We start from the raw sequence: 15,848 nt of genomic DNA on the forward strand, positions 1-15,848 counted from the left end.
TTTCTGCATTATTCAGAAGCATAAATACTCCTATGAACATAAATAAAAATCACAATACTCAGACAGTTTTTGTTTTATTTCCCTTTTAAAAAACGACAATTTCAGAAATATCATCATCTCAAGCGTTTTGAAACTGGTAAAAATGTAATCAGAATATTAGTTGAAAAAACAAGTTAATTCATTCATCATGTGACTTCACTCACATCTCTGCTGAAACTCAACATGGCACCTGCACCAACAATGGGAAAAAAAAAAGTTTCAGTAAAAAACAGAGCTAAAAAAAATCTGATTATCTTTGAGGATAGTGGGATACTATTTGGCGTGGCTTTCCTTAAGCAAGTTAAATTAATAATGAATTGCATATGTCATTATTGTTTAGTTTATTTCTTTCCACGCTACCTGCCTTTAATAATGCTATAAATTAGCAATGTTAAACCATCGCAGGTTCTTAATTGAATTATATTATTTTCTGACGAAGAAATGAGCTCAAAGCTATTTTTCTAGCTATACATTCCTTAAAGGAAAGTGATCACTTTACTGTGTAAAGGGTGTAGTCACTACACTACACACCATTGGTTTCATAAAGACATTCTGTCTGGAAACACACCTCTTGTTAAATTTTGCAAACAAGGCAGAATTAACAAAGAAACAATTGGGAGGATGAATTATCAATTTACATTAAATATTTAAATTTTTAAATTACAATCAGGTGATACATAGCAGTGAACCTGTTTTAGAGTAGGTCAACACACCTTTATCAGTGTTTCATATTTTATTCTGGTTATTATTATAATGCCAGTAAAACGCTAAACTTAATTTGTGGAGTACTGTACATAGGATTACTCTCACATGACATTGCTGGACTGTTACTAAACTGTTTCATATTTTTATTGTAATGTCAACAATAAGCTTAACAGGTCTTTTCAAAACACCTTTATTTGTAGACTGAACTATAGTGTCAGTGGAAGACTGTAAATTTGATTCTTGCAACTGTGCTGGACATTTATTTTTCTGAACTGTTGTAATACAATTCTTATGTTTTTTTCTGCTTATCTTAATGCCAGCAATGAGCCAAGTGATGTCTATAAACATGAAACGTACGTTTAAATTGGGAGCGCATGTGTGAGTACATTAATTGTTGTAGCTAGTAATTCACAGTCAGCCAGCATTTCTGTAAATAGCAACACATATAAATGTTCAATAAAATAAACATTTTATTTGTGTCATGGTCGGCAAGGTAACACATTTGCTGTCGGTGTCAGTTTCTCAGCACACAGTACAGTTAGTCGCTCAGTAACGAGGTGCAAATAGGTGATTGATCGATCTGTATGAGCATTTACGAAGGTGCTTTGTTAAAAAAAAAAAAAAAAAAAAAGTAAATCTAACTTTATAACGTGTTTATTTTTTTAGCAAAATAAAATCTAAGGCTATTTTTAGGGACCACAAATGTTGTTGATTCCAACTTCGGCACTTTACATCAGGACTAGCTGACCGCACGCATTTCTGCGTGTCTGGTTTCACATTTTTTAAATGGTCAGTTTGAGAAAGAAACTTTATTCAACAGCTGACCCTGCTTTAGTACAAACCTCACGCTACATACTGTTTTACATAATGGTAATGTTGCTCTTAAATTCCTGTGGCTGATTCCTTGGATGAAGAGATATTATCGACTCATCATCTAACCATGGAATATTGTGCAATTAAATCACTTAAACTCCTGACGGTGAACAATGTAACAAAATCTACTGGGATGCAAGACGCAAGAGACGAAAAAAATCTATGTGTGTTGACTCAAAACTTTATTTACGCACGCTAGATTTGGGTGGTGAAAGATAACATTGGTTTATTGGAGTTCACAAAGACAACGTTTTTCAGCATGGTACGGTATCCTTTTCACGTCCTTGTTTAATTCTTGCTCTTTTTGCTGCATTACAGCCCTTCATTAATTACGTGAAGTTTTCAGAGCATTTTGTTAATGGCAAACGTGCAAGACACAAACCTTAAGTGTATTTTTATTTGTTGCTGGTCTTGTTCTACATTTCCTAAACAATTTTTAATTTGAAGCTACTTTGTTTTTTTACACAACAGTACTTACACATTTGGTCACCATCACAACTGTTGCAAGAAACTGGGGTTCATGTATTCTGCTGGTGTTAACATACATGATGAAGACACGTTAGTGTCGAAACGCGTTGTTTGTTTTACAACTATGTCCTTTTTTTAAACCAATAAAGAGATTTTGATGAAGAATATAAACTACCGGGAGTCAAATATTTAAACCTCTTTGAAGCAACATGATAAATTTCGTTTGGTAAGCCATTTAAATATAGTTTGGCTGAAAAATAATTCAAACATTTCAAAAAAAAAAATATATATATAACAATTGCCGCAGTGCCCAAGCTGCTTGCCGCAATGCCTTAAAAAAAAAAAAAAAAACACCACACCTTACGCCAAAAGTTGCCTGTAAGCCCACCCGTCATTGCCGCCGGTGTCCGTCAGCACCAGCACATCTGATCTACAACCCATTCAAACTTACTCAGCGTCAGCTGGCCCGTTCTGTCACAATTCAATTTAATTCTGTCTAATCTTGTCCTGCGAGAAAATGACTCATGATGGATTATTGTTGCCATTCTTTTTACTGTGTACCTCCCAGCACTAAGTCATGAGAAAGACATACTGTATCAATGGTTAATGACGGGCAAATGGAGGGAGGGATGCTGCGAGACTGAGCTCAATATGACCGCGCTTCCAGGAATTGTCTTTCACACGTGTTCACTGGCAGTGTCACTGTGTGATTTCTCTGTTTGTGAGCACCATGCCCCCTTAAAAATGTTTTAAAAAAATGAAGGAAGAAGAGCTGTCTAAAACGGCAGCGAAGTGTTTTTAAGTAGGGTTGACTTAATGTTCAGGTAAGAAATGGGTGTACAACAATTCGTCCCAGACAATAATAATAATAATAATAATAATAATAATGTGAACTTAGACAGTTAAGTACTGCAGAAACTGTATGTTAAGAGCCACTTGCACAGTTTGCATTCCACTGTGTTTTCATCATTTAGGTATTTTACAAAAAAAGATCATACAGCAGAGGGTTTTCAGGACATTTCTTTAGCAGCTGCAATTTAATTTCTTTTCAATGCTTCGCTGTCCGCTATTTCACACACATCTTACCCCCCCATCCCCCTCCCTCTCAATCTATAAAACACAGGTGTTGATACTGTTGATAGCAGGTAGTAGAAAGTAGGTAGCAAAATGGTCCAGTAGCGGTTTGTTTTTAGATACATAACAATAAAACATTTTTATCTACCGTTTTCATTTTAATGAATAGACCACATAGTGAATTTAAATCAGAAAGTTTCTCTTAGAATCATCATATACTAAATGAAGTAAAGCAATCTTTATAGGAATTTGCCTTGTATATAAAATTTGTGAATATCCTACAAATAATGTAGACCTATATTTAAATTTCCTTTAATTTACAGCTTTGTAAAAAAAAAACAACACATAACATATACTGCATTACACAATCACATATTCTATGATTGTATATGGTATAAAGACATCTGATTCTTTGCTTAAAATTGCAATACTTTAAAAATGAGGTCTGTCATTTGATTAAAAATTTTGATGGGTTAATTTATGGGTATTGGTTGATTAAATCAGGAACGATCTTATAGCGGCTGTCCTGCACAGTAATGCAAAAAATAAATTCTAAAAAAAATAAATAAAGCCCAATGGGAATTTGGACTTTTTAAAAGCATTTTTATTTTTATTTTAGTAAATGTAACACATTTTCACAGAACAACCATTCTTTCAGGCCACTGTCAGTCACATACCTGAAAACACAAGACAGCCGAGCTGCGTTTCCATCATCGGTTGTTTAATCTATCATTACAGCTTCGTAGTTGGCTTCCTGTACTTCTTTTATTCGTTCTGCATCGTTAGAGGTACCCGAGAATACTGTGGCTATTGACATAATAACCTCTATTTGAGGAATTGGTGCCTTCAACATGCCCTCTGAATGCCAGTTCTTGCTTGCCAAGGTAAACAGAAGTGTAAGAACCTCACAAAGTTTTGAGTGGGAACGATCATGTTTTTGTGCTGGCTTCTTAAACACTGCTGTTTCATATCGCCTTTTCTGTACTGAGCGAAAGACAGTTCCAGCAATATATATTTTTTAATTGACAGCTACCGGTAAGCCACGGACACCTTTCATAATTTGAATGTTGGAAATGGTGAGTATATCCCTTCCCTTCCTGTCTCAGTTCAGGTATTTCTGATGTATACCTCCCTTTTTTTAACCATCTCCAATTTTTCTGACAAAGTTCTTCTTGAAAATGGATTCGTAACCAAATCAATTACAATGTCTCTGTAGAGACTTTTTTTTTTAATTTGTAAAAAGCATTTCTAAATATTACTTTGAAGTTCTCAATATTGAAGGTCTAATAATAGCACTATCACACAAAATTCAGCTATTCTTACACCATGCACCCTTGCATATTTATGTCCCGCCTCTGCTCACTAATGATTGGACAGATGCAAAACAAGGGGCAGATCTTTGACTCTCCCATTGGTTAAACCTATGCAAGACCTTCAACTGTTTATGTCCTGCCTCTGCTCACTTATGATTGGACTGCCGCAGAGAAAATGCAGGACTTTCTTTTGGTGCAATACACATTCTAACTCCTTTCATGTCTTCAGTGTTTATAAATTGCTAATTTATATAGACATATCAATGGCCGTTGCTGTTTTGTAATTTGGTGTTATTCCCCCCAAACACTGATGCTACAAAGTAACACACATAGGCTGATAATTATTAGTTTTGCTCAAATTCTTACCCCCCAAAAAAAACACAACACAAAAAAACTGAGGAAGTAGCAGCTCCCTTCATTACGAGTAGGAGAGATAACATAATAGTGAACAAAACTCAATCTCGAGAAGTGCATCGATTTTTGTGTTCATTTACTTGTGTAATACATCATTTTCACTACCTTACATAGTTCTGCTTTTAAACTAGTAAAATGTGTGCTTTCACAAAAGGGGTTAGATAGTGTATGCTTAAAAACAGCATTTTTTTTTCCTGAATCGACTATCCAGCAATGCACTAACAAAACTGTAAATCCTTTGCAACTGTAAATTTCAAGAACTGTGAAACTACATAGTCTCTCAAATGTAAACCTCTAACATTATGTACATCCCGCTGTTCATCATTGTGATGCAGAGCACTCTCCATTGCCTGACAAAGTATCTATTTTTTTTTTCAAAGCTGCATTGTTGTATAGGTTGCACAGGTTTTGTAACAGTGGTTAGCAAACTACACTTGTGCAGACACTGCAGACCGAGTAACTCATTTGACCACTGAATTTATTTTATTTTTTTGCCAAATTACCCATTGTATTTTTTCATTATAAAAGTTTGCTGTTTTTAAAATTGCACTTTTTTTATATACCATTTTATTTTTACAATGGAAAAGTGACCTATATTTTATTTTTCTAGCAATTTGTGAAATCATTCAGAAAACACTGATTTTTTTTTTGTTGCTTTTTTGCCTCCAAGAACTGCCTTGGTGCCCCTGAATCTTCACGCCCAACAAAGGCAACATTGCCTTGCTCTTCATGACCTTAACTTCATGCCCTGTACTGGGATCCACTTTTGATAAACAATGCTTAGGTATTTGTTATACAAGCTGTGGATGCAAAAAACGGTAAGATCAGACAACAAACAAAAAACAAACAAACAACTCAGAAGCTGAATTTAGGGATTAAATAGTGCACTAAAACCACTTAGTGGTTTGGTGCACTTTTGAATCCCTAAATTCAACCACCATAAAATAATTTTTATTTGAATTCCTTGTATAAAGTTTAAGGTTATATTTTGTTTTTTGTTTTTTCCCCAGAAAGAAGTTGTAAACTTTCAGGATCAGCCCACATGTCTTAGTAAACGTTTATATTTATATTAAAAAAAAAAAAAGATTATTATTTTTAATGAGAATTAAAAATACACAGATTAGACCAGCAATATTAAAATACTGAGCAGTGCATAAACAACAGCCAGAACAATTCTAAGTGAAGACAGGAAGTTCTCTGTCAACTTTTTTTCCACAGCTATAATACTAAAGCTCACTCAATTCTAATTTATGTTCTTATAGTTTAGTCTATGAATAGAAAAGCAGTCTGCGGTTTCAGTTTGTTTTCCCCAAAGGTAGTTTAAAAGAAACCTAAAGTACCAGTTTCAAAATGGGCTTCTTAAGGTAACAAACTTCTTAAATATGAAAAGACCATTTTTTTAAAACACAAGAGGCTTTAAACTCACTCCAGCTACCAAATCACATACTGGTAATCTGAACACAATAAGCGTGTGTGTCAGCTCTAAGCCCCCTTGGAACTATACCTTCTTAATAGCACCTTTCTATGGTCTAAGAAACTCTACTTATGCGTAATGTGGTCCCATAATGTCATTTCTTTGTATGATCAGCAAGTATCTAATGCCAACTCCAGACCCTTTCATGCTGAGCAAGTGGAAGGTGGATTCAAATCTCAGGTTGTGTTATTGTCATTAACGATGGATACCTAACCATCACATTTACTGGACCACTGAAGCATAACATAGTGATTACCCTTTATCCTGAGTATTTCACTTTGCAAATTGCAAAGACTGGATATCTCTGATACATCAGTGAGTTTTACTGTATGAATATCATGAATAAATAAAAATAAAAACAATAAAATAAATGGCAGCAGCTGTAGGGCAGAAATGTACTTTCAAACATGGAAGAAAACACAGATCTAGTTTAAAAAATAAAAGCATATATTTTTGACTGCTATTTTGTCTAAAAGCTACTCAGAGCTGCAGGCTTCATTAATATTAGGGCTGTAACGAAAGGTACATTTTGACCTTCGAAGTAGAGCCTTGCAACCCGACCCGAACACGACGGGACCCGAGTAAGTGTTGGATTCGGTTCGGGTCGGGTCGGGTTATGTAGTGTTATATTAAAGAGTGCAAATGAGTTTTTATTTTAAAACAATACTGCTTTTTAGATTTTTTTTTTTAATCATACGCACGTGTCTCTGAGAGCCCACTTCCCATTTGCGAGTTTACAGGCATTCCACGAGGTAGCAAGTCATTAGCTAAATCAGTAGGCCCCATTGTATAATTTTTGGTGGATTATTTTATACAATGCGACTTACAAGGATTCTGAAAGATTTATCTATGTAGCCTATTCAAGTATGGATGCAGAGACTATTAAAAAATATACATCGATGGGAGAATGTGTAGCTGTAGAACACTAAATCTAATGTATGAAAGAATTTCAACATTGTTGTATTCAGTGCTAACAAAAATCCAGTTGGCTATGTACAATACAAGTCTTGCAAAAACACAACAGCAAAAAAACAGGGAATTCATCTCTGCAGCAGCACACTGACAGGGGATTCATTCACCCAGTAGCTGGGCCTAGTCAGTTGTACATCACTTCATTTGTACAGTCTGAAAAAGCTGTGCCAGTACATAAAAAATCTGAAATTACAGAGAAATGCGTCAGTTTTTGTTGCAAGGATAATCGTCGTTTCGAAGCTGTGTCTGGAAAGGGGTTCATCTAGCACAAGAAATTATTAATGTTGGTGCTACCTACGGCTGATCAGCAAGTAGTGTGTTAGCACATCCGAGAACCGTCTCAAGGAGATGCTGCGATGTAGCTGAACATGTGGACTATCGTATAATCGTAAAATACACTATATATAGCAGTGACTTGCCATTACGTCATCAGACTTCAAGCTCAAAGCCACAACATATTTGTTTCTTTGACGGAAAATTTAGAGCTTTTGATCTTAACAGCAAATTTAAAAAAAAAAAAAAAACTTTCCATTTTGTGAATAGGCCGTAATGTTCATTTACAGTTTTCAACCCTTGTTTTCTTTATCTGGACAGTGGGTAAATTACAAAGTAAATTAGATACGATTCATTATTATTATGTATTAATTAATTTACCAGTATGTTTACACTGCAAATTGTCATGTCATTGCTGCTTGCAATATTCTGTAAGCTTGCACTGCAGCAGCACCAACTGCAGCGGACTTGGGCAAAACAAAGCTTTATTTAACAGTCACTGTTCCAAGCAGGTTATCAGTCACATGTTACTACTACTAGACATAATAATAATAATAATTTACGCTTGTCAAGTGACCCGAGAGATTGGTTGTGCCTCCATGATACATCAACAGTCACCTGCACAGTTTGCATTCAACTTTTGTTTCGCATTTAACAAAAAAATCCCAAACAGCAGAAGGGTTTCGAGACATTTCTTTCAATACAGTTTACGCTATACAACGCTTTGCTGTCGAGATGGCGAATGAAGAAATTAAAGGTTCGCCTCTGGATAACACGAGCTGGAGGTGGGAGGGGCAGACGGTGCTCAGTTTTCGAAATTAGAATTATTAGTGTTAGCGTATATTTTGTATGTTTCAAACATATTATACCATAGCACTTCTCTTACACTGTCTTGTACACTAGGTATTCAATATGTATTTTACTGAAGCACTACAACCGCTATAGGTACCCCCTCCCCTGTGCTTTTGCATAATGTACCCTGCTCCACAAGGTAGTGGCGCCATTTAGAGTTGCTACGTATAACGATTTGGTAGTGGATTTTAATACAACAACTTTTTGTTTAATCAATATGCATTATACAAATCAAAAGATTGAATTGTGTGATTTATAGTATTCACACATTGTCAAACGGTTTCTGTTACAGAGAAAGAAAAAAAATAGGGTGCATGAATGCCGCCGGATGAACCTTCGAAGGTTTAAAACTACCTTTGAATTCCTGGCTAGCGAATGAACCTTCGAACACAGCCCTAGTGTGAATACAAAGTCCCCAATCCCATTTCGTCCACGTTACACATACTAGGAATGCAATGTCTGCCGGCTGCATCTACAAGGCTGACTAAATCTTATGAATTCAGTTTTCAAACATTTATGATGTTGACAAATGGGTCACTTCATGAAAACAGGTTACCAATGTGTGACAGTTTTTTTTAAATGTAGAATTGAACGAAGTTAATTCATAAATTACTGCCGGTCGCTAAAATTTTTTCACCTATAGGATTGCTGTGTATGTTGTATGAGCATTTAGACATGGTTTACAGTATTTGCCTCAATGTCCTTAGTAACAGATGTAACACCAGAAAGATGTAATTGTTATTACAACTATTTAAAAAAAAAAAAAAAAAAGTGCATTAAATGAAAAAAGTTACTGCTGCCAACAAGAATACTAGTGAAGGTGCAGATTTTTTTTAACTCTATTTTATGATATTTTCAAACAGATTTGGACACATATTAGGTTTGTTAACACTTTTAAAAACGACCTGTCAGGAAAATAAATTACTCAAAAAGATAAATAAAAATAACATTAAAACAATGCAAGTATATGTTAGTGACAATATACATTACTGGCCTGGATACAATTTTAACTGGCCCAATAATAAGTACAAAACTGTATCACCCTGCTTGGCAAATTAACAGCAGAGTTTTTCATTTCCGTATATTTAGTAATGTGTACGGTGACCAACGAGAGCCCACGACTTAAATATAAAAAAGTGGCTAAGCGAAGCCTTTCAATATATGCTATTGTATTATTTCAGTTATTTAACATGCACACATTGGCATGCTTGTCAGAAAATGAAAATACTGTATTCAAGATTTGAAAATGTATGTGTACAAATGATACTAGTTAGTTTTAGCTGTTACCATAAGGTACCCGCAACGCTAAAAAGTTAACAGATTTATATTAATCCTAATAATAAACACTATTCAAACAATAATCATAATACAATTAATCGTGCTCAGATTGTTGTCGCTTGTAGCTTCTCCCAAGTCAGCACCACTTACTGCTGATACGTAAATATTGTGAATGGCATTTCTGACCTGAACACATTGTATCCCAAATCAAAAAGTTTAACAATGCGATCCTGTTGTGCAGCTTCCATGCGCGTATCTGCATCTTTTTTCGCTGCAGTCACAGCAGCAGACAAACCTGCTATCCTGCGAAATATAACTGTGAGACTGGATATGAGGGCAACTAAATGTTGAATTCAACAAAAAAGCTGCTGTTTTATCTGCAAGTCTGGGTAACTGACGTTTGTTTCACTGTCATCATGAAGCCAGATTTCTTCCACTCCACTCTATATTTTCAACTTAATTTTTTTTTATATAATTTCTTTCTTTATCATTACTGATTTAAACATTTTACTTTTGACCTATTGGTGCAGTTGGTTGCTTAAAAAAAAGAAAAAAATTAAGAATAGTTAATGAATAGTAAATTACCGATTAGGCAGTGGCTGCTACTTCAGAACTAAGGCATGAGCAACCGAACGTGCCACAAATCAATCTGATTGCACTGTTGGATGTAACCGCAGGTGCCATCAGAGCTCTCAAATCTTCAGCCTGACAACTTTTCAGTCGTGCAATCAAAAATGGATCTCCCTGTGGATAACTATTCCACTGAAGTGTTACAACGTTAAATTACTGATTTTTGTCTAGGGTGGAAAATGAATGACTGCATTTTTTGACTGCATATCACTCTTACTGTATATTAGAATCACACTCTTATAATGCAAGTTTCACAAATTCAAACTCTGACAGGCCTTTTGTCCTATAAAATACATTTTTACGGCAGATAGGTGTGCAGCTTTCAGAACGTATCGAATCAGCTAGGTTGCATATGTGCTGCCACGGCTAATCAAGGAAGGCATGCTACCGCTCCTCAAGTGGCTTAAGGTTGGATGTGTCAAAATATTCCAAACCCCAGAAATTCACATGGATGGTACAATCCATATAACACGATACAAGGTAATTTCAGTATTGTCTTGTATATGCCAGGCAAGTTGAAACTTAGATATAACTCATACTAAGGATAATTATTAGACTGCTAAAAATGGTAATTAACTGGCAACCTCAACTTGCGTACAGAAAACAGGGTTCATACGCTTTTTCAACATCAAAATTCCATACTTTTTCCATACTTCCATTTGTTTTTCCCAGACTTGTGTTTTAGTTAGTTTCTACTAGTTTTTCGATAGTTATCCACATAGGCGGGGAGCCACAGAGCATTATAACTTTTTGATCCACAGCAGAAGTTGCTCCTGGTTTTCTAAAAGTATTTGCCAGAATCTGGAGGTGCATATCTGGCAAGAGACAATGCAGGTATGCAAAAGAGAAGTAAGATACAATCTAAGAAAATGTCCAATATCTGAGAACTACGTTGCATTATTTACAAAGGGAATATTTAAAGTTGTATACTGCAAGTATACTTGTGCCAAAATAGGATACTATAATGGTACCAATAGTATACTAAAACCAGAACATTTTGGCACAAGTATACTTGCAGTATATTACTTTTTTGTAAGGGATGATATTGGATTCTGATCCAAACTTCTTTACACCATCTGTTAAATGTTGAACACTATGGGAGGTGGAAAATAACAAAAATGAAATAACAAATGTGCACGCATTACATTAAAATGTGCAAGTGTTGTATATTAAACATACAAGTCAAATACAGTACACCCTCACTATAACAACCCTGTCTGGGTCCTTTTGTTCGCTATAGGAAAAGGACAATCCAAAATTAACAATGTAAGCTGCTGGAGTAAGTTAAGGACGTCACCTTGGATAAAGGCATTAGCTAAATTATTATTAGTACTGTTTTTATTCTTTGATTTTCTTTATTATTACAGTATTTGTCACTACTACCACTAATAATAATAATAATAATAATAATAATAATAATAATAATAATAATAATAATAATAATAATAATAATAATAATAATAATAATAGGAATGAGATTGTGAATAAAAGTAGAATTACAAGTACAGTACCTATTTGTGGCGTGCTGCACACAGTATTCTGGCTATATCCTATTAGTTGAAGAGCACAGTACAACCCCCCCCCCCCCCCCCCCCCCACCCCCATAAAAAAAAGCGTATCAAAGTTTCAGTTTTGTTTCAATTGCAAATGTTAATTTAGTCTTGGTTCTCTTAGTTCCTTATTTAAAAAAAAAACAAAAAAAAAACCAACATATCAAATGTTGCTTTGTCGTGTCGGCTGCATAGAGCTGTACGAGCCAACATCAGCAGCAGTTGGATTTCTTTTTTTTTTTTTTTTTTTTTTTAAATCTGTATTTAAATCGCATAATAAAGGCCATATAGCGAGGATGTAAATAGTATATCTACACTCGGCTGACGGTTTGCTGTTGCTGCACTTGGTACTGTAAGTTACAAGCAAGCACCAAACAGTTAAATAAAATGACAGGTACATTTTATTAATCACATTAAAGAAATGAAAAAAAGCGATGTTAACATGCTAAGTTTATACACACCATCGATTTTTTTCCTGGGTTGAGAAATAACGTTAACTATTTAATAAAGGTAACAACAAGATAACAAAATGTGAATCTTGGTGAGCAGAGTACAGTAGCTTGTAATTCCAGTCTGTAACTGTTTAAAAAAATCATAGCCTTCAACATAAATGTGTATATTTTGGCTATCGTAGTGAACATTTTACCCTTCGTTTCACTGGAGCAGACAGAGTCATGTGACATATATCGGTGCGCTGACTGGATAGGATTGCTTGTGTTGTCAGTACGTTGTCAGGGGTGTTACACGGGGCAATCCTTGCGGCATTTGGTCGCAAGCAATATAGTTGCTATTAGTAAATTGCCTAGACAGTTGCCGCTAGCGCTGCTGACCCGCTTTCGAATTATTTTCATTCTCCCATGACACTAGTAAAATTCCAGACATTTTCAAGACTTTCATAATTGAGACATGGTTTTTCAAGCATTTTCAAGCCCTGGAAATCATTTGGGCATTTCTCCATACTTTTTCCAGACTAGCGTACGAACCCTGAGAAAAAGAATATTTACTTACCAGGTCGAGCAGCGATCAAGTGCGTTGTCCTGTTGGGATCTTTAGCATTAAGTACTAGGTGTTTGCTGATCTTTGCTCCAAGGGCAACTGCGTGATAGCACTCCCGTGTTCTCTCCATGGGATAATTGGTGGGGTACAATCCACTGAAAACAATTATCGTCCCTGCCAGCCCCTTGCTCTTCAGCTCAGGGACAATCTTGCGGATGTCAGGTGCCTCAGGTAACTCCTTCTTTAGGTAACGGTCATACCTGGCATAGTACTCCATGTGTATGCGGGCCAGGACTTCTTCCAGGTATATCAAATGGTCGTCCTTATCCAGATCTTCTTCCTCCTCCTCCTCCTCCTCCTCCATGCTTTGGTCCAGAGACTCCCCCATGGTCACCCCGGACTGCTCACTGTTCTGAGACTCTGTCTCTGCCTCTTTTTTTTCTCTGCAACCGTTGCCCAAGCCCCCCGGGCTATTCTGGTCATTGTCTAGCTGAATGTCACAAACCTGGTCCTCGGGATCAACCTGCTTCTCCCCAGAATGGTTCTCCCCGACCGTGTTGATCTTGCTCTTCTCCTGCTCTGGCTGCATAGACTGCAATTTCTTTGCTCTTTTACAGCTATTTTTCCCTTCGCTATCGCTGTTGGAGGAGGCTTTCCCTGCCCCTGAATCATGTTCGCTTTCGCTGTCACTAGACAGGTCAAAGTCAAAGTCATTTGCAACACTGTCGCCGCCGGCGCTTTTGACCAATGGCTTATCTGCAATCGTCCTGCCACTGTCCTGCTGAGTGGAGCCGGAGTGGTGTTCCCTTACATTTGCAGAATAGTTAACCTTAGAAGCTTCCGCTACACTAGTGCACTCCCCTCCCAAGTGTATTCTTTCATTAGCTTTGTCCTGAGAACTTGCAGCGTCACTTTTTGAGGTAGAGTCATCTGCAGGTGTGTTTTGGTTGCCGTTTTGCTCCTTGAAGCGTTTCCTAAGGCCATTGCTGTGTTCCTCCACAGCAGAGACCTTTACTTCCTCTGACTCCTTATGGACAGATGATGCTGCCTCCGATCCCTCATTAGGCTTATTCACATTGTTTGCTGGAGTAATACAAGAGAACAGAGATGGAGGTTAGTATAATATTATTACATACATCTGAACATACAAAAATGTCTGTACCATTGAAATGCAGATTTAACGTCGCATTTACACACATTCCAGAGTCAGACAAGAAGTAAAATAACAGAAAAACTTAATTTTGACAGGTTCTTTTGATCTCTACCCCCACTCTTCACATTAATTACAATCCTAGTATGAGCCTTTCATAAGACACATATCTGCGGAAGCACATGCACCTGAAAAACAAATGAAATCTAGGATTCCTTTAATGAGTTGCTATACATACATTATTTATATTGATCTCCCTTTAATTAATCCCAAATCTCAATAGGCATCTCCTGTGGGAGATACAGGTCTTCAGTGCGTAGTTGCATCTTAGTGACCTCTCCTATCATTAAACTGCAAGGCATAAGTAACTGTGTGCATACAAACTGTAAAGTGAACAATACTGAGGCTTTTTAACCCTTTTGACCACTCCTATTGTTAAGCTGCAAAGCAGTTGTATACAGACAAGTAATGAAGATTTAAGGTACATCTCAAAGAAAATTCCTATGCACCATCTATGAAGTCAGCTTATCCCAATAAATCGGTCTGGAACTTCAACAATGATGTTTCTATTGGTATTGTTGCTTCAAAGCCTCCTGGAAACCCCTCTCAGATAACAGATCTACAATATAATTTTGTTGTATAGAATATCACATTTACTTGTACCTGATACCCTGTTTTATTGATATTGTTCAATTGAAAGAAAAAAGGCAAAAAAAGAGAATTCTAAATGAATTATGATAACTTTTTTCCTCCGTAAAGTCTTGACTTGTCAGTCTTTCATTTCCCCAGTCGACCAGTAAACCGGTACTTTAAATACACACTGGGAAGCTCTGGATCAAACATCCTTTAAGCGGAGGTTATTTGAGATGTATTTCTATTAAAGGTTTCCTGAGTTGTACCTTTCTACTGCAAATAGACTTTATGGTTCTTTCTCCTGGAGCACTCACTCTTCAGAAATTATAAATCTGAACAAACATCAACCACTTAAAAGAAGCACTTTCAACTGGTTTCACAGACCCTGATTAGCATTAATCTTGAGCTACCTAATGTTTCTCAAGTCCACAATTAGTTTACCAAGGTCTGTGAAACCAGTCGTGTTTATAAACAGATTAAATTGTGTCTCAATATTACGTAACATCTGCACAGCATTGAGAGTTGACCATATTATCCAAGCAGAAATTGTCAAAACTGTGGGTGTCACATACTATTTTATAAATTTTTCATAATTTAATTCTGTATTAATCTTTCTTGTTTTCCACCGGAGGTTATTTATTGACCTGTTTTATTAACAGTTTTAAATACAACAAAAAATAATAAAAAAAAATACAATGGAGTGATGTCAGCCAAAGAGCAGGTTTATGTATTTTAGAGTTGCTATCTACCAATCTTTAGTAAGAAAATGCCATGAACAAGTAGCTCTTCAAATAGATCAATTAAAATGATTGTCAAGAGTTTAATTTGGTTTCGTATTGGAAACTGTTGCATTTCTTATTTTGACACATATATATATATGACATGCTCAAATTTGTTGGTACCCCTCCACAAAAAACGAAGAATGCACAATTTTCTCTGAAATAACTTGAAACTGACAAAAGTAATTGGCATCTACCATTGTTTATTCCATATTTAATAGAAATCAGACTTTGCTTTTGATTTTTTATTCAACATAATATTGTAAATAAGAAAACAAATGAAAATGGCATGGACAAAAATGATGGGACCGCTAACCTAATATTTTGTTGCACAACCTTTAGAGGCAATCACTGCAATCAAACATTTTCTGTAGC

At 35.9% G+C, this 15,848-nt stretch overlaps 1 protein-coding gene across 2 annotated transcripts in view; it reads right to left on the reverse strand.

Moving 5' to 3' along the window:
* The window catches only part of LOC117400779 (RNA polymerase II subunit A C-terminal domain phosphatase-like), a 155,538-nt gene that overhangs the window by 118,707 nt on the left and 20,983 nt on the right, over positions 1-15,848 (reverse strand). For both annotated transcript variants that reach the window (XM_034001111.3, XM_034920182.2), the window contains one exon: positions 12,924-13,994. In XM_034001111.3, coding sequence (XP_033857002.3) covers positions 12,924-13,994 — 1,071 coding nt within the window. The remainder of the gene's footprint in view (positions 1-12,923; positions 13,995-15,848) is intronic.

The sequence above is a fragment of the Acipenser ruthenus genome, chromosome 4 (assembly GCF_902713425.1).
Source record: "Acipenser ruthenus chromosome 4, fAciRut3.2 maternal haplotype, whole genome shotgun sequence".
Classification (NCBI taxonomy): domain Eukaryota; kingdom Metazoa; phylum Chordata; class Actinopteri; order Acipenseriformes; family Acipenseridae; genus Acipenser; species Acipenser ruthenus.